The sequence below is a fragment of the Bombina bombina genome, chromosome 5 (genome assembly GCF_027579735.1).
Source record: "Bombina bombina isolate aBomBom1 chromosome 5, aBomBom1.pri, whole genome shotgun sequence".
In the NCBI taxonomy this organism is placed as follows: domain Eukaryota; kingdom Metazoa; phylum Chordata; class Amphibia; order Anura; family Bombinatoridae; genus Bombina; species Bombina bombina.
This window is the reverse complement of record NC_069503.1, coordinates 968,225,856-968,245,568: the sequence shown is the minus strand read 5'-3', so window position 1 is coordinate 968,245,568 and position 19,713 is coordinate 968,225,856. Positions and strand designations below refer to the sequence as shown.

Genomic DNA, 19,713 nt, shown 5'->3' with positions numbered 1-19,713 from the left:
AGGATTTAAGCCACAAAGCTCTTCTAGCTAAAATAGCTAAAGACATGGATCTAACATCAATTTTGATAATATCAAAAAATAGCATCATAAATAAAATGATTAGCATATTGCAGTAAGCGAATAATGCTAGATAAGTCGGAATCCAATTCCTGTTGCGCTAAATTCTCCAACCATAAAGTTGATGCAGCCGCAACATCAGCCAAAGAAATTGCCGGTCTAAGAAGATGACCTGAATATAAATAGGCCTTCCTTAGATAAGATTCAAGCTTCCTATCTAAAGGATCCTTAAAGGAAGTACTATCTTCCATAGGAATAGTGGTACGTTTAGCAAGAGTAGAAATAACCCCATCAACTCTGGGGATCTTTTCCCAAAACTCTATAGATTTTGCTGGTAAAGGATACAATTTTTTAAACCTTGAAGAAGGAATAAAAGAAGTACCTGGCTTATTCCATTCCTTTAGAAATCATATCAGAAATAGCCTCAGCAATAGGAAAAACCCCTGGAGAAACCACAGGAGGTTTAAAAACAGCATTTAAACGTTTATTAGACTGAACGTCAAGAGGACTGGCTACCTCAATATCCAAAGTAATTAACACTTCTTTTAATAAAGAACGCATATACTCAATTTTAAATAAATAAGTAGATTTGTTAGTGTCAATGTCTGAGGAAGGATCTTCTGAATCAGATAGATCCTCATCAGAAGAGGATAAACGATTATGTTGTTGGTCATTTGAAATTTCATCAACTAAATGAGAAGTTTTAAAAGACCTTTTACATTTATTTGAAGGTGGAAATGCAGACAAAGCCTTCAGAATAGAATCAGAAACAAATTCTTTAAAATTTACAGGTATATCATGCACATTAGAAGTTGAAGGAACTGCAACTGGCAATGTACTATTACTAATGGATACACTATCTGCATGTAAAAGTTTATCATGATAACTATTACAAATGACATTTGGCGAGATAATTTCTACAATTTTACAACAAATGCACTTAGCTTTGGTTGAACCGATGTCACGCAGCAATGTTCCAGTAGAAGCTTCTGAGGCAGGATCATGTTGAGACATCTTGCAAAATGTAAGATAAAAAACAACATATAGAGCAAAATTAACTATTTCCTTATATGACAGTTTCAGGAATGGGGAAAAATGCAAATAGCATAGCCCTCTAATAGAAAAAAGCAAGAGGCAAACATCAATGGGGTATTGAAATAATAAAAGTTTGCCGCCAAGTATGACGCACAACGTAACTAAACTTTTTTGGCGCCAAAAAAATAACCGGAAATGACACACTTGCGTCACTAATGACGCAACAGTGTGAAAGGTCTCGGCGTCAAGTATGACGCCGGAAGTGACGAACTTGCGTCATAGACGTACTTTTCTGCGCCAAAAAATTTTTCGCACCAAGAATGACGCAATAAAGTTTAACATTTGTCGCACCTGCGGGCCTAATACCACCCGCAATTTGTAAGAAGTAGTCAATTGAAAAAAAGACTAAACCCCAGGTAAGAAATAAATTTCATATTTAAAAGATGTTTATATTCCCCAAATATGAAACTGACAGTCTGCAGAAGGAAATACATGAACCTGACTCATGGCAAATATAAGTACAATACATATATTTAGAACTTTATATAAATGCATAAAGTGCCAAACCATAGCTGAGGTGTCTTAAGAAATAAAAAACATACTTACCAAAAGACACCCATCCACATATAGCAGATAGCCAAACCAGTACTAAAACAGTTATTAGTAGAGGTAATGGTAAATTGAGAGTATAGCGTTGATCTGAAAAGGGAGGTAGGAGATGAATCTCTACGACCGATAACAAAGAACCTATGAAATAGACCCCCATTAGGGAAATCATCGTATTCAATAAGTGATACTCCCTTCACGTCCCTCTGACATTCGCTGTACTCTGAGAGGAATCGGGCTTCAACAATGCTGAGAAGCGCATATCAACGTAGAAATCTTAGCACAAACTTACTTCAACACCTCCATAGGAGGCAAAGTTTGTAAAACTGAATTGTGGGTGTGGTGAGGGGTGTATTTATAGGCATTTTGAGGTTTGGGAAACTTTGCCCCTCCTGGTAGGATTGTATATCCCATATGTCACTAGCTCATGGACTCTTGCCAATTACATGAAAGAAATGGTCTGGTCACTAGGGGGTTAAATGGATATGGTATATGGTACAGTGGGCAGGACTGAGAAGGGGTCAAAGGTGAATGTGTGTATATATTTGTGCATGTGTGAAGTGTTTCAATGAAACAGCATAGCACAGAACAAAGTGAACTTCACTACCTGATTGTATTTTTTGAGCTACATCGACTCAAGCATTATCCAACATGAGTTTTACAACACACATAGAAGTCTTATGTGACTGAATGAATGCTCCGTGCTGACATGCAGATGTTCATATGCACAATAAAAAAAATTGCATTGGACGTAATATGAGTACAATAATAGGAGCAGTATGAACTGTGTCTGAGCACTGTTAACGCACAATAATGCTGACATTTTGTAATGTAGGCCTAAATAGATACCAACTCAGTACGGATTAAAAAGAAAAGTAATACTTCCTTTAATGTAAAACAATGTGTGCTATGAGCAGTTATTCACACAACTAGCGAATAAACCATTTTACCTCATCTGGGTCTTATTTAAAGGGGCACTGAACCCACATTTTTTTCTTTCATGATTTAGACAGAACATGCAATTCTAAACAACTTTCTTATTTACTCCTATTATCAATTTTTCTTCGTTCTCTTGCTATCTTTATTTGAAAAAAAAGGAACCTAAGCTTTTATTTTTAGTTCAGAACTCTGGACAGCATTTTTTAAGTGGTGGGTGAATGTATCCACCAATCAGCAAGGACAACCCAGATTGTTCACCAAAAACGGTCCGGCATCTAAACTTTACATTCTTGCATTTCAAATAAAGATACCAAGAGAATAAAGAAAATTTGATAATAGGAGTAAATGAGAAAGTTGCTTAAAATTTCATGCTCTATCTGAATGACGAAAGAAAAAAAAATGTGGGTTCAGTGTCCCTTTAAGTAATGCCAAAAATGTGTTTTTACATGATACAGTACTAATTTAAGACATTACATGAGTTAGTAGATATTATATTACATTTTAGTTCATAAATGTGCCTGAAACCACCATGTACGCACCCTCAACATACTACACAGAAAACAGATTAAAAAAAGGTTTATTCATATTCTTGTTTTGCAATGATTGCAACATAGTCCAGGTATTAACGTTAGTCTTTCATTTGTCCTGTAAATAAAAGCTTGTCAGCGGCACCACATTGATCCTTCATGAATACTCTCTATATTCCAAAGCAGATTGCCGCAAGATTCTCGGTTTCTACAATTATTAAGAATCATACGCAACTACCATTGCAATTTGCGGTAACCCCCGAGGCCTTCGCTACATTTGCACCATTCAAAAGAATAAATGAAAGACAGAATTGTGCATATTCTGCCATTGTAAAAAGCCAGCAGCAATTATTTTATTGTATAATCAAAGTTTTTGGCATTAGCCTTCAACACCTTTATGGTGGCAGCCATGCAATAAACATTTGTGTTTAAGATGTTCTATATAAGAGAACATGTATTTTTTTTTGCAGTTTGTATTTTTCTGATAAAGCAATTCCAGGCCTTCTCAAATGGCTGATGTTTCTTATATTTAAAACTCTATAAAACTAGAGTTTGCAGTACATACATATATAAATTTTAAAATAAAGTTTTCAGTCAGCATTTAAAATTAAAGTTTCTTTTTCTATTCAGTCATTTGAAATGGGGAAATAAATAAAAAATAGAAAAGACTAAATTGTTTTGCATATCTAGGTGGAAGAACAGAAATATCTACGCATTAGATCACTGTACAGACTAAAGAGCATATATACAATAAGAGTGTGCAATTATTCTTGGCTGGGCATAAAACACACGTCCATAACACGTTCTCTTATCCACAGCAGCTGTTTTATTCTTGGCCAAAACCTTCTGTTTCTTCAATTGCAAAAAGGAGCTTTTCTTTCAACTGTTCAAAGCTTTTATATGGTGGTAAATCCAGGCGATTAAAACTAAAATAAAATAAATAAAGTTAGATATGACTGAACGAGCAAGTTACATTTATACTTAAAGATAATCCCTTTATTACCCATTCCCTAGTTTTGCATAACCAACAAAGTTATATTAATACACTTTTTACCTCTGTGATTACCTTGTATCTAAGCCTCTGCAAACTGCTCCCTTATTTCAGTTCTTTTGACACTTTTGACAGGCAACATAATTTATGTAAGAACTTACCTGATAAATTCATTTCTTTCATATTAGCAAGAGTCCATGAGCTAGTGACGTATGGGATATACATTCCTACCAGGAGGGGCAAAGTTTCCCAAACCTCAAAATGCCTATAAATACACCCCTCACCACACCCACAAATCAGTTTAACGTATAGCCAAGAAGTGGGGTGATAAGAAAAAAGTGCGAAAGCATAAAAATAAGGAATTGGAATAATTGTGCTTTATACAAAAAAATCATAACCACCACAAAAAAAGGGTGGGCCTCATGGACTCTTGCTAATATGAAAGAAATGAATTTATCAGGTAAGTTCTTACATAAATTATGTTTTCTTTCATGTAATTAGCAAGAGTCCATGAGCTAGTGACGTATGGGATAATGATTACCCAAGATGTGGATCTTTCCACGCAAGAGTAACTAGAGAGGGAGGTATAAAATAAAGACAGCCAATTCCTGCTGAAAATAATCCACACCCAAAATAAAGTTTAATGAAAAACATAAGCAGAAGATTCAAACTGAAACCGCTGCCTGAAGTACTTTTCTACCAAAAACTGCTTCAGAAGAAGAAAATACATCAAAATGGTAGAATTTAGTAAAAGTATGCAAAGAGGACCAAGTTGCTGCTTTGCAAATCTGATCAATCGAAGCTTCATTCCTAAACGCCCAGGAAGTAGAAACTGACCTAGTAGAATGAGCTGTAATCCTTTGAGGCGGAGTTTTACCCGACTCAACATAGGCAAGATGAATTAAAGATTTCAACCAAGATGCCAAAGAAATGGCAGAAGCTTTCTGGCCTTTTCTAGAACCGGAAAAGATAACAAATAAACTAGAAGTCTTTCGGAAAGACTTAGTAGCTTCAACATAATATTTCAAAGCTCTAACAACATCCAAAGAATGTAACGATTTCTCCTTCGAATTCTTAGGATTAGGACATAATGAAGGAACCACAATTTCTCTACTAATGTTGTTGGAATTCACAACTTTAGGTAAAAATTCAAAAGAAGTTCGCAACACTGCCTTATCCTGATGAAAAATCAGAAAAGGAGACTCACAAGAAAGAGCAGATAATTCAGAAACTCTTCTGGCAGAAGAGATTGCCAAAAGGAACAAAACTTTCCAAGAAAGTAATTTAATGTCCAATGAATGCATAGGTTCAAACGGAGGAGCTTGAAGAGCCCCCAGAACCAAATTCAAACTCCAAGGAGGAGAAATTGACTTAATGACAGGTTTTATACGAACCAAAGCTTGTACAAAACAATGAATATCAGGAAGAGTAGCAATCTTTCTGTGAAAAAGAACAGAAAGAGCAGAGATTTGTCCTTTCAAGGAACTTGCGGACAAACCTTTATCTAAACCATCCTGAAGAAACTGTAAAATTCTTGGAATTCTAAAAGAATGCCAAGAAAAATGATGAGAAAGACACCAAGAAATATAAGTCTTCCAGACTCTATAATATATCTCTCTGGATACAGATTTACGAGCCTGTAACATAGTATTAATCACAGAGTCAGAGAAACCTCTTTGACTAAGAATCAAGCGTTCAATCTCCATACCTTTAAATTTAAGGATTTGAGATCCTGATGGAAAAAAGGACCTTGCGACAGAAGGTCTGGTCGTAGCGGAAGAGTCCACGGATGGCAAGAGGCCATCCGGACAAGATCCGCATACCAAAACCTGTGAGGCCATGCCGGAGCTACCAGCAGAACAAACGAGCATTCCTTCAGAATCTTGGAGATTACTCTTGGAAGAAGAACTAGAGGCGGAAAGATATAAGCAGGATGATACTTCCAAGGAAGTGATAATGCATCCACTGCTTCCGCCTGAGGATGCCGGGATCTGGACAGATACCTGGGAAGTTTCTTGTTTAGATGAGACGCCATCAGATCTATTTCTGGAAGCTCCCATATTTGAACAATCTGAAGAAATACCTCTGGGTGAAGAGACCATTCGCCCGGATGCAACGTTTGGCGACTGAGATAATCCGCTTCCCAATTGTCTATACCTGGGATATGAACCGCAGAGATTAGACAGGAGCTGGATTCCGCCCAAACCAGAATTCGAGATACTTCTTTCATAGCTAGAGGACTGTGAGTCCCTCCTTGATGATTGATGTATGCCACAGTTGTGACATTGTCTGTCTGAAAACAAATGAACGATTCTCTCTTCAGAAGAGGCCAAGACTGAAGAGCTCTGAAAATTGCACGGAGTTCCAAAATATTGATCGGTAATCTCACCTCCTGAGATTCCCAAACTCCTTGTGCCGTCAGAGATCCCCACACAGCTCCCCAACCTGTGAGACTTGCATCTGTTGAAATTACAGTCCAGGTCGGAAGCACAAAAGAAGCCCCCTGAATTAAACGATGGTGATCTGTCCACCACGTTAGAGAGTGTCGTACAATCGGTTTTAAAGATATTAATTGAGATATCTTTGTGTAATCCCTGCACCATTGATTCAGCATACAGAGCTGAAGAGGTCGCATGTGAAAACGAGCAAAGGGGATCGCGTCCGATGCAGCAGTCATAAGACCTAGAATTTCCATGCATAAGGCTACCGAAGGGAAGGATTGTGACTGAAGGTTTCGACAAGCTGAAATCAATTTTAGACGTCTCTTGTCTGTTAAAGACAGAGTCATGGACACTGAATCTATCTGGAAACCCAGAAAAGTTACCCTTGTCTGAGGAATCAATGAACTTTTTGGTAAATTGATCCTCCAACCATGACAAGTCGATTCGTATGAGATTCTGCTAAATGTAAAGACTGAGCAAGTACCAAGATATCGTCCAAATAAGGAAATACCACAATACCCTGTTCTCTGATTACAGACAGAAGGGCACCGAGAACCTTTGTAAAAAATTCTTGGAGCTGTAGCTAGGCCAAACGGCAGAGCCACAAACTGGTAATGCTTGTCCAGAAAAGAGAATCTCAGGAACTGATAATGATCTGGATGAATCGGAATATGCAGATAAGCATCCTGTAAATCTATTGTGGACATATAATGCCCTTGCTGAACAAAAGGCAAGATAGTCCTTACAGTTACCATTTTGAACGTTGGTATCCTTACATAACGATTCAATATTTTTAGATCCAGAACTGGTCTGAAGGAATTCTCCTTCTTTGGTACAATGAAGAGATTTGAATAAAACCCCATCCCCTGTTCCAGAACTGGAACTGGCATAATTACTCCAGCCAACTCTAGATCTGAAACACAATTCAGAAATGCTTGAGTTTTCACTGGATTTACTGGGACACGGGAAAGAAAAAATCTCTTTGCAGGAGGTCTCATCTTGAAACCAATTCTGTACCCTTCTGAAACAATGTTCTGAATCCAAAGATTGTGAACAGAATTGATCCAAATTTCTTTGAAAAAACGTAACCTGCCCCCTACCAGCTGAGCTGGAATGAGGGCCGCACCTTCATGTGGACTTAGAAGCAGGCTTTGCCTTTCTAGAAGGCTTGGATTTATTCCAGACTGGAGATGGTTTCCAAACTGAAACTGCTCCTGAGGATGAAGGATCAGGCTTTTGTTCTTTGCTGAAACGAAAGGAACGAAAACGATTATTAGCCCTGTTTTTACCCTTAGATTTTTTATCCTGTGGTAAAAAAGTTCCTTTCCCACCAGTAACAGTTGAGATAATGGAATCCAACTGAGAACCAAATAATTTGTTACCCTGGAAAGAAATGGAAAGTAGAGTTGATTTAGAAGCCATATCAGCATTCCAAGTTTTAAGCCATAAAGCTCTTCTAGCTAAAATAGCTAGAGACATAAACCTGACATCAACTCTGATGATATCAAAAATGGCATCACAGATAAAATTATTAGCATGCTGAAGAAGAATAATAATATTATGAGAATCATGATCTGTTACTTGTTGTGCTAAAGTCTCCAACCAAAAAGTTGAAGCTGCAGCAACATCAGCCAAAGATATAGCAGGTCTAAGAAGATTACCTGAACACAGATAAGCTTTTCTTAGAAAGGATTCAATTTTCCTATCTAAAGGATCTTTAAACGAAGTACCATCTGACGTAGGAATAGTAGTACGTTTAGCAAGGGTAGAAATAGCCCCATCAACTTTAGGGATTTTGTCCCAAAATTCTAATCTGTCAGACGGCACAGGATATAATTGCTTAAAACGTTTAGAAGGAGTAAATGAATTACCCAATTTATCCCATTCTCTGGAAATTACTTCAGAAATAGCATTAGGAACAGGAAAAACTTCTGGAATAACCACAGGAGATTTAAACACCTTATCTAAACGTTTAGAATTAGTATCAAGAGGACCAGAATCCTCTATTTCTAAAGCAATTAGTACTTCTTTAAGTAAAGAACGAATAAATTCCATTTTAAATAAATATGAAGATTTATCAGCATCAATCTCTGAGACAGAATCCTCTGAACCAGAAGAGTCATCAGAATCAGAATGATGATGTTCATTTAAAAATTAATCTGTAGAGAGAGAAGTTTTAAAAGATTTTTTATGTTTACTAGAAGGAGAAATAACAGACATAGCCTTCTTGATGGATTCAGAAACAAAATCTCTTATGTTATCAGGAACATTCTGCACCTTAGATGTTGAGGGAACTGCAACAGGCAATGGTACATTACTAAAGGAAATATTATCTGCTTTAACAAGTTTGTCATGACAATTAATACAAACAACAGCCGGAGGAATAGCTACCAAAAGTTTACAGCAGATACACTTAGCTTTGGTAGTTCCAGCACTAGACAGCGATTTTCCTGAAGTATCTTCTGACTCAGATGCAACGTGAGACATCTTGCAATATGTAAGAGAAAAAACAACATATAAAGCAAAATTGATCAAATTCCTTAAATGACAGTTTCAGGAATGGGAAAAAATGCCAATAAACAAGCTTCTAGTAACCAGAAGCAAAGAAAAAATGAGACTGAAATAATGTGGAGACAAAAGCGACGCCCATATTTTTTGGCGCCTAAATGCTTTTTGGCGCCAAAAATGACGCCACATCCGGAACGCCGACATTTTTGGCACAAAAGGACGTCAAAAAAATGACGCAACTTCCGGCGACATGTATGACGCCGGAAACAGAAAAGATTTTTTGCGCCAAAAAAGTCCGCGCCAAGAATGACGCAATAAAATGAAGCATTTTCAGCCCCCGCGAGCCTAACAGCCCACAGGGAAAAAAAGTCAAATTTTTAAGGTAAGAAAAAATGAATGATTCAAACGCATTATCCCAAATATGAAACTGACTGTCTGAAAATAAGGAATGTTGAACATTCTGAGTCAAGGCAAATAAATGTTTGAATACATATATTTAGAACTTTATAAATAAAGTGCCCAACCATAGCTTAGAGTGTCACAGAAAATAAGATTTACTTACCCCAGGACACTCATCTACATGTTTGTCGAAAGCCAAACCAGTACTGAAACGAAAATCAGCAGAGGTAATGGTATATAAATAAGAGTATATCGTCGATCTGAAAAGGGAGGTAAGAGATGAATCTCTACGACCGATAACAGAGAACCTATGAAATAGACCCCGTAGAAGGAGATCACTGCATTCAAATAGGCAATACTCTCCTCATATCCCTCTGACATTCACTGCACGCTGAGAGGAAAACCGGGCTCCAACTTGCTGCGGAGCGCATATCAACGTAGAATCTAGCACAAACTTACTTCACCACCTCCATAGGAGGCAAAGTTTGTAAAACTGAATTGTGGGTGTGGTGAGGGGTGTATTTATAGGCATTTTGAGGTTTGGGAAACTTTGCCCCTCCTGGTAGGAATGTATATCCCATACGTCACTAGCTCATGGACTCTTGCTAATTACATGAAAGAAATCCATTTTAGCCAATCAGTGCTGGCTCCTAGGAAACTCCATGTGTGTGATCACAGTGTTATCTATATGACACAAATGAACTAACACCCTCTAGTGGTGAAAAACTGTCAAAATGCCCTGAGAGAAGAGGTTGCCTTCAAGGGCTTAGAAATTAGCATATGAACCTCCTAGGTTTAGCTTTCAACTAAGAATACAAAGCAAAATTGGTGATAAACGTAAATTGGAAAATTGCTTAAAATTACATGCCCTATGTGAATCATAAAAGTTTATTTTGGACTAGAATGTCCCTTTTGATTTAGTACTGATGCAAGGTCTTAAAGGTATACTAAACCCACATTTTTTTCTTTCATGATTCAGATAGTGCATGCAATTTTGAACAACGTTCTAATTTACTCCTAAAGCAGGAATCTAAGCTAAGGAGCCAACCCATTTTTGGTTCAGCACCCTGAATAGCGCTTGCTTATTGAGGGCTACATTTAGCCACCAATCAGCAAGCGCAACCCAGGTGCTGAACAAAAAATGGGCCAGCCCCTAACCTTACATTCTTGCTTTTTAAAACAAACAAAAAAAAAAATAGCAAGAGAACGGAGAAAAATTGATAAAAAGGATTAGGATTAGAAAGTTGCTTAAAATTGCATGATATATCTGAATCATGAAAGTACAAAATTGAGTTTAGTATCCCTTTAAGTTTAAAATTGGTGCAATAAAAAACAAAATCATGCATTTCAATAAAGGATACCAAAAGAACAAAGTGTGATTATAGAAGTGATTTAAAAAGTGGCATGTTCTATATGAATCATGAAAGTTTAATTCCTACTTCCATGTCCCTTTAATTCATAAGAAATGAATTGGTGTGAAACAGATTAGGATATGGTTATATTATTGCCTCTGGTTCCTGCACCTAGCTGATCTCCCTGCATAAAAAAGAAGTTACAGGCAGTGTTCCCTCCCAGACATCAGCCTAAACGCACTAATGTTTTGCAGACAGAGGTTGGAAGCTTGACAGGTTTTCATGGACGTTCTTCCTTTTAATTCAGTTCAATCTCCATCTGCTGGGTCTGAACGCAACTATTAAAAACACATTGTTGGAATATGTTCCCATTTGAATCCTTAATGCATCATTCAATTAACCAATTAGGTGAGTGCTGTGTAAGATATACAGACTCTGAAAACTGAATATGCTAATTAAAACTTTTTTTGCCTCACTTTTTTCCCCCAACTAAATGCTAAGGGACATTAAAGTCAAAATTAAACAAATGGATTGGAAACAGCATAATATTAATTTTATTAAAGTGCTCTTGGTATAAAGTCTAATCTGGCAACAGTATATGCAAGCGCTGCTGCTATAAACTGCTAAAGGCACGTGCACACTCAGCCCACCTAGGTTTACTGCATGTCATTTTTCCACTACACTACTTTTTTTTGGTAAATTAATTTTATTAATCCATTCATGTTGTCATGCTCTCTTACAGGTTTCTTTAAGATTATATTGAGCATTTTTTTTATCTTGAATACATTTTCACATATTGGTTTTGTAGTTCTCAAAACTGTGAATTTGTGCCTGTAGAGAAAAGACCCTTCTTCACAGCAACAATGTTATATTAAAGGGACACTGAACCCAAATTTTTTCTTTCAAGATTCAGATAGAGCATGACATTTTAAGCAACTTTCTAATTTACTCCTATTATCAAATTTTCTTTATTCTCTTGGTATCTTTATTTGAAATGCAAGAATGTAAGTTTATATGCAGGCCCATTTTTGGTGAACAACCTGGGTTGTCCTTGCCGATTAGTGGATAAATTCATCCACCAATAAAAAAGTGCTGTCCAGAGACGGAACCAAGAAAAAAAGCTTAGATGCCTTCTTTTTCAACTAAAGATAGCAAGAGAACTAAGAAAAATTGATAATAGGAGTAAATTAGAAAGTTGCTTAAAATTGCATGCTCTATCTGAATCACAAAAGAAAAAATTTGGGTTCAGCGTCCCTTTAAGTAAACTTAAAAAGTAAAAAAAAAAAAGACCTAAAAAAGGGATACAAACTATTTTTTATGATTCAGATAGAACATAAAATTTTAAACAACTTTCAGATTTACTTCTATTATTAAATTTGCTTCATTCTCTTGGTATACTATTTGAATTGTTATCAAAGTAATGATTATTTTTCTCCTTCCAATAAAGTACAGCTAAACTGGATATTTAATCTATTTTATCTATGTATTTGTAATGGTGCATAACTAAATCAGTAATTTTCTGAGATAACTGGATTTGTCTGTTAGGTTAGTTTGGAAAACAGTACAAACTGGATTATGACAATCAGCAAGTGCAAGATTTAGAAAAAACATAATTCCATGAGCTAGTGACGTATGGAATAGCAATACCCAAGATGTGGAACTCCACGCAAGAGTCACTAGAGAGGGAGGGATAAAAATAAAAACAGCCATTTTTCACTGAAAAAAATTAATCCACAACCCAAAATATAAGTTTATTCTCATAAATGAAAAGAGAAACTTAAAACATAAGCAGAAGAATCAAACTGAAACACCTGCCTGAAGAACTTTTCTACCAAAAACTGCTTCCGAAGAAGCAAATACATCAAAACGGTAGAATTTAGTAAATGTATGCAAAGAAGACCAAGTTGCTGCTTTTCAAATCTGATCAACAGAAGCTTAATTTTTAAAAGCCCACGAAGTAGAGACTGATCTAGTAGAATGAGCTGTAATTCTCTGAGGCGGGGCTTGGCCCGACTCCAAATAAGCTTGATAAATCAAAAGCTTTAACCACAAAGCCAAGGAAACAGCAGAAGCCTTCTGGCCTTTCCTAGAACCAGACAAGAAAACAAATAGACTAGAAGTCTTCCTGAAATCTTTAGTAGCTTCAACATAATATTTCAAAGCTCTTACCACATCCAAAGAATGTAAGGATCTCTCCAAAGAATTCTTAGGATTAGGACACAAGGAAGGGACAACAATTTCTCTATTAATGTTGTTAGAGTTCACAACCTTAGGTAAGAATTTAAATGAAGTCCGCAAAACCGCCTTATCCTGATGAAAAATCAGAAAAGGAGATTCACAAGAAAGAGCAGATAATTCAGAAACTGTTCTAGCAGAAGAGATGGCCAAAAGGAACAACACTTTCCAGGAAAGTAGTTTAATGTCCAAAGGATGCATAGGCTCAAAAGGAGGAGCCTGTAAGGCCTTCAAAACCAAATTAAGACTCCAAGGAGGAGAGATTGATTTAATGACAGGCTTGATACGAACCAAAGCCTGTACAAAACAGTGAATATCAGGAAGCTTAGCAATCTTTCTGTGAAATAAAACAGAAAGAGCAGAGATTTGTCCCTTCAAGGAACTTGCAGACAAACCCTTATCCAAACCATCCTGAAGAAACTGTATAATTCTAGGAATTCTAAAAGAATGCCAAGAGAATTTATGAGAAGAACGCCATGATATACAAGTCTTCCAAACTCGATAATAAATCTTTCTAGAAACAGATTTACAAGCCTGTAACATAGTATTAACCAGAGTCAGAGAAACCTCTATGACTAAGCACTAGGCGTTCAATTTCCATACCTTCAAATTTAATGATTTGAGATCTTGATGGAAAAACGGACCTTGAGACAGAAGGTCTGGCCTTAATGGAAGTGGCCAAGGTTGGCAACTGGACATCCGAACAAGATCCGCATATCAAAACCTGTGAGGCCATGCTGGAGCCACCAGCAACACAAACTATTGCTCCATGATGATTTTAGAGATCACTCTTGGTAGAAGAACAAGAGGCGGGAAAATATAAGCAGGTTGATAACACCAAGGAAGTGTCAACGCATCCACTGTTTCCGCCTGACTATCCCTGGACCAGGACAGGTACCTAGAAAGTTTCTTGTTTAGATGAGAAGCCATCAGATCTATTTCTGGAAGACCCCACATCTGAACAACCTGAGAAAACACATCTGGATGGAGGGACCACTCCCCCGGATGTAAAGTCTGACGGCTGAGATAATCCTTCTCCCAATCGTCTATACCTGGGATATGAACCGCAGAAATTAGACAGGAGCTGGATTCCGCCCAAGCAAGTATTCGAGATACCTCTTTCATAGCTTGGGGACTGTGAGTGTGAGTAGGAAGAAACCCAGGTTTGGTACGTAAAACCACCTTATCTGCATGGAAAACAAGGTAAGGTGAATCACACTGTAAAGCAGATAGCTCCGAAACTCTTTGAGCCAAAGAGATAGCTACTAAAAACAAAACTTTCAAAGATAGAAGCTTAATATCTATGGAATGCATAGGTTCAAACAGAACTCCTTGAAGAACTTTAAGAACTAAGTTTAGGCTCCATGGCGGAGCAACAGGTTTAAATACAGGCTTGATTCTGACCAAAGCCTGACTAAATGCTTGAACGTCTGGAACATCTGCCAGACGTTTGTGAAGTAGAATAGACAAAGCAGATATTTGTCCTTTTAGGGAACTAGCTGATAATCCCTTCTCCAAACCCTCATGGAGAAAAGACAATATTCTAGGAATCCTAATCTTACTCCACTAGTAACCTTTGGATTCACACCAATAAAGATATTTGCGTCAAATCTTATGATAGATCTTCCTGGTGACATGCTTTGTAGCCTGAATCAGGGTATCAATGACCGACTCAGAGAAACTACGCTTTGATAGAATCAGGCGTTCAAATCTCCAAGCAGTCAGACGCAGAGAAATTAGATTTGGATGCATGAAACAGACCTTGGATTAGAAGGTCCCGCCTCATTGGCAGAGTCCACGGTGGAACCGAGGACATGTCCACTAGGTCTGCATACCAAGTCCTGCGTGGCCATCAGAATTACCGAAGCTCTCTCCTGCTTGATTCTGGCAACCAGACGTGGAAGGAGAGGAAACTGTGGAAATACATAGGCCAGATTGAAGGACCAAGGCACTGCTAGAGCATCTATCAGTACCGCCTTGGGATCTCGGGACCTGGACCCGTAGCGAGGAAGTTTGGCATTCTGACGAGACGCCATCAGATCCAATTCTGGTGTGCCCCATAGCTGAATCAGCTGGGCAAATACCTCCGGATGGAGTTCCCACTCCCCCGGATGAAAAGTCTGACGACTTAGAAAATCCGCCTCCCAGTTCTCTACTCCTGGGATGTGGATCGCTGAGAGATGGCAAGAGTGATCCTCTGCCCACCGGATTATTTTGGTTACCTCCATCATCGCTAGAGAACTCCTTGTTCCTCCTTGATGATTGATATAAGCTACAGTCGTGATGTTGTCCGACTGAAACCTGATGAATTTGGCCGCAGCAAGCTGAGGCCACGCCTGAAGTGCATTGAATATCGCTCTCAGTTCTAGAATGTTTATCGGAAGGAGAGCTTCCTCCCGAGACCATAAGCCCTGTGCTTTCAGGGAATTCCAGACTGCACCCCAGCCTTGCAGGCTGGCATCTGTTGTTACAATGAGCCACTCTGCCCTGCGAAAACACATTCCCTGAGACAGGTGGTCCTGAGACAACCACCAGAGAAGAGAATCTCTGGTCTCCTGATCCAGATGCAGTTGAGGAGATAATCCCCATTCCACTGTTTGAGCATGCATAGCTGCAGTGGTCTGAGGTGTAGGCGGGCAAAAGGAACTATGTCCATTGCCGCTACCATGAGTCCGAATACCTCCATACACTGAGCCACTGATGGCCGAGGAATGGAATGAAGAGCTCGGCAAGTGGTTAAGAGTTTTAACTTTCTGACCTCCGTCAGAAATATTTTCATTTCTACCGAGTCTATCAGAGTCCCTAGGAAGGAAACTCTTGTAAGAGGGAAGAGAGAACTCTTTATGTTCACCTTCCACCCGTGAGATCTCAGAAAAGCCAACACGATGTCCGTGTGAGACTTGGCTAGCTGGAAAGTCGACGCCTGAATTAAGATGTCGTCTAGATAAGGCACCACTGTTATGCCCCGTGGTCGTAGAACCGCCAGAAGGGACCCTAGCACTTTTGTGAAAATTCTGGGAGCCGTGGCCAACCCGAAGGGAAGGGCCACAAACTGGTAATGCCTGTTTAGAAAGGCGAATCTGAGGAATTGATGATGATCACTGTGAATAGGGATGTGTAGATACGCATCCTTTAAGTCCACGGTAGTCATATATTGACCCTCCTGGATCAGAGGTAGAATAGTCCGAATAGTCTCCATCTTGAATGATGGAACTTTGAGGAACTTATTTAGAATGTTGAGATCCAAGATTGGTCTGAAAGTTCCCTCTTTCTTGGGAACCACAAACAGGTTTGAATAAAACCCTAGCCCCTGTTCCTCTTTTGGGACTGGGCGGATCATCCCCATGGTATGTAGGTCTTCTACACAGCGTAAGAACGCCTCTCTCTTTGTCTGGTTTACAGACAATCGAGAAATGTGAAATCTCCCCCTTGGAAGGGAGCCCTTGAATTCCAGAAGATATCCCTGGGACACAATTTCTAAAGCCCAGGGATCCTGAACATCTCTCGCCCAAGCCTGAGCGAAGAGAGAGAGTCTGCCCCCTACTAGATCCGGACCCGGATCTAGGGCTACCCCTTCATGCTGTCTTAGAGGCAGCTGCAGGGTTCTTGGCCGGTTTACCCTTGTTCCAAGCCTGGTTAGGTCTCCAGACTGACTTGAATTGGGCAAAATTCCCCTCTTGCTTTGTAGCAGAGGAAGCTGAAGCGGGACCACTCTTAAAGTTCCGAAAGGAACGAAAATTATTTTGTTTGGCCCTCATCTTATTTGATCTATCCTGAGGGAGGGCATGACCTTTCACTCCAGTGATGTCTGAAATAATCTCTTTCAGTTCAGGCCCAAATAGGGTCTTACCCTTGAAAGGAATGTTCAAAAGTTTAGACTTAGATGACACATCAGCAGACCAGGACTTAAGTCATAACGCCCTGCGTGCTAAAATGGCAAAACCTGAATTCTTTGCTAATTTAGCCAGTTGAAAAGCAGCATCTGTAATAAAAGAATTAGCCAACTTAAGTGCCTTAATTCTGTCGATAATTTTCTCTAATGGAGTCTCCATTTGAAGAGCCTCTTCTAGAGCCTCAAACCAGAAAGCAGCTGCTGTTGTTACAGGAACAATGCATGCAATAGGTTAGAGAGAAAAACCTTGATGAACAAAAATTTTCTTCAGGAGGCCCTCTAATTTTTTTATCCATAGGATCTTTGAAAGAACAACTGTCCTCAATAGGTATAGTTGTACGCTTAGAGAGAGTAGAAATAGCTCCCTCCACCTTAGGAACTGTCTGCCATGAGTCCCTTATGGTGTCAGATATGGGAAACATTTTCTTAAAAACAGGAGGGGGAGTGAACGGAATACCTGGTCTATCCCATTCCTTAGCAATAATATTCACAATCCTCTTAGGGATGGGAAAAACATCAGTGTAAACAGGAACCTCTAAGTATCTATCCATTTTACACAATTTCTCTGGGACCACTATAGGGTTACAATCATCTAGAGTTGCTAATACCTCCCTAAGCAATAAGCGGAGGTGTTCAAGCTTAAATTTAAAGGCCGTCATATCAGAATCTATCTGAGGAAGCGTCTTTCCTGAATCAGAAATTTCTCCCTAAGATAACAAATCCCTCGCCCCTTCAGAGCATTGTGAGGGCATATCAGATATGGCTACTAAAGCGTGAGACGGCTCAGCATTTTTCCTTAACCCAGAGCTGTCCCGCTTTCCTTGTAAACCAGGCAGTTTGGATAAAACCTCAGTGAGGGTTGTATTCATAACTGTGGCCATGTCTTGTAAAGTAAATGAATGTAACGCACTAGAGGTACTTGGCGTCACTTGTGCGGGCGTTACTGTTTGTGACACTTGGGGAGAGCAAGATGGCGAACCCTCATTTACTCCTGACTGAGAATCATCTATTGCCCTATTTTTAAGTGCTAATATATGTTCTTTATAATTTATAGACATATCAGTACAATTGGGACACATTCTAAGAGGGAGTTCCACAATGGCTTCCAAACATATTGAACAAGGATTTTCCTTGGTGTCAGACATGTTAAACAGGCTAGTAATGTAACAAGCAAGCTTGGAAAACACTGTAATCAAAGTAAATAACACTGCAAGGCCGCTAACTCAGAGACTCTGTGAGCCGATGCAATAGCCAGTAGAAATAGGACTTTTAAGGAAAGAAGTTTAATGTCAAGCGCATGCATAGGCTCAAACGGAACCCTCCACAAAATTTTAAGAACCAAGTTTAAGCTACACGGAGGAGCAGAGTTTCTAAAAGACAGGTCTGATCCTAGACAGAGCCTTAACTAAGGACTGAATATCAGGAAAGTCTGCTAGCTTCTTGTGTAACAGTACAGATAAAGCCGAAATCTGACCCTTTAAGGGACTTGCAGCAAGGACCCTTATTCAGTCTATCCTGGAGAAAGGCCAGAATCCTGGATACCCTAACCTTGTGCCAGGGATATCACATTCCTCACACCAGGACAAGTAGGTCCTCCACACCTTATGATAGATGCGCCGAGTGACCGGCTTCCTGGCCTGAGAGTATCAATCACTCTCTCCGAAAATCCTCTCTTGGCTAAGACCAGGCATCCAATCTCCACACAGTCAGACTCAGAGAATTGAGATTTTGGTGTAGAAAGGGACCCTGAACCAGCAGATCTCTGCGACAGGGTAACCTCCATGGAGGAGACAATGACATCCCCACCAGATCCACAAACTAAGTCCTCCGCGGCCACGACGGAGCAACCAGAATAGCCGAAGCTTGCTCCTGCTTGATGTGGGCCACTACACGAAGTAGAAGTGGCAGCGGTGGAAAAATGTAAAGTAGGTTGAAATCCCAGGGCACCGCTAAGGCATATATCAGTTCTGCCTGGGGATCCCTGGACCGCGACCTGTATCTGGGTAGCTTGAAGTTGAGTCTGGACACCATGTGGTCTATCTCCAGCATCCCCCATCTGTTGCAGATCTCCGCAAACACCTTGGGATGGAGAGACCATTCCCCTGGATGAGAGACTTCCCAGTTGTCCACACCCGGAACGTGGATCGCTGAGAGCGAATTGTGGTTCTCTGCTCATTCCAGAATCAAAGATACTTCCCTCATGGCTAGGGAGCTTCTCGTCCCCCCCCTGATGGTTTATGTAAGCCACCGAGGTAATGTTGTCCGACTGAAACCTGATGAATTGGGGCGACCCCAGGGGGGGGGGCGCCAAGCCCTCAGAGCGTTGAATATCACTCTGAGTTCCAGAATATTTATCGGTAGACTCAACTCCTCTCGAGTCCACCTGCCCTGTGCCTTTCTGGCACCCCAAACAGCTCCCCATCCTGATAGACTTGCGTCCGTGGTCACAATCTCCCAGGATGGTCTCAGGAAGGCGTCTCTCTTCCCTGGACTTGCTGAAAGGTTTGACAGGAGGAATCTGCCTCTGAGCGGATGAGTCTTGAATCCTATCCTGTAACCCTGGGCTATGACCTCCAGAACCCAAGAGTCCTGAACGTCTCTTATCCAGGCCTCTGCAAAAAGAGAGAGTCTGCCCCCTATGCGATCGAGTGATGGATCGGGGGCCGCCCCTTCATGCCGATTTTGTCTCGGCTGGCTTCTTGTTCTGCTTGGTTTTGTTGCAAGAGTGAGC

General features: G+C 39.7%; 1 protein-coding gene across 1 annotated transcript in view; it reads right to left on the bottom strand.

Annotated features, from left to right (window-relative positions):
• Positions 1-3,198: 3,198 nt before the first annotated feature.
• WWP1 (WW domain containing E3 ubiquitin protein ligase 1) overlaps positions 3,199-19,713 on the bottom strand; it is a 530,531-nt gene continuing 514,016 nt past the window's right edge. The window contains exon 24 of the mRNA XM_053715174.1: positions 3,199-4,090. Within this exon, the coding sequence (XP_053571149.1) occupies positions 3,991-4,090 (100 nt within the window). The 3' untranslated portion in view covers positions 3,199-3,990. The remainder of the gene's footprint in view (positions 4,091-19,713) is intronic.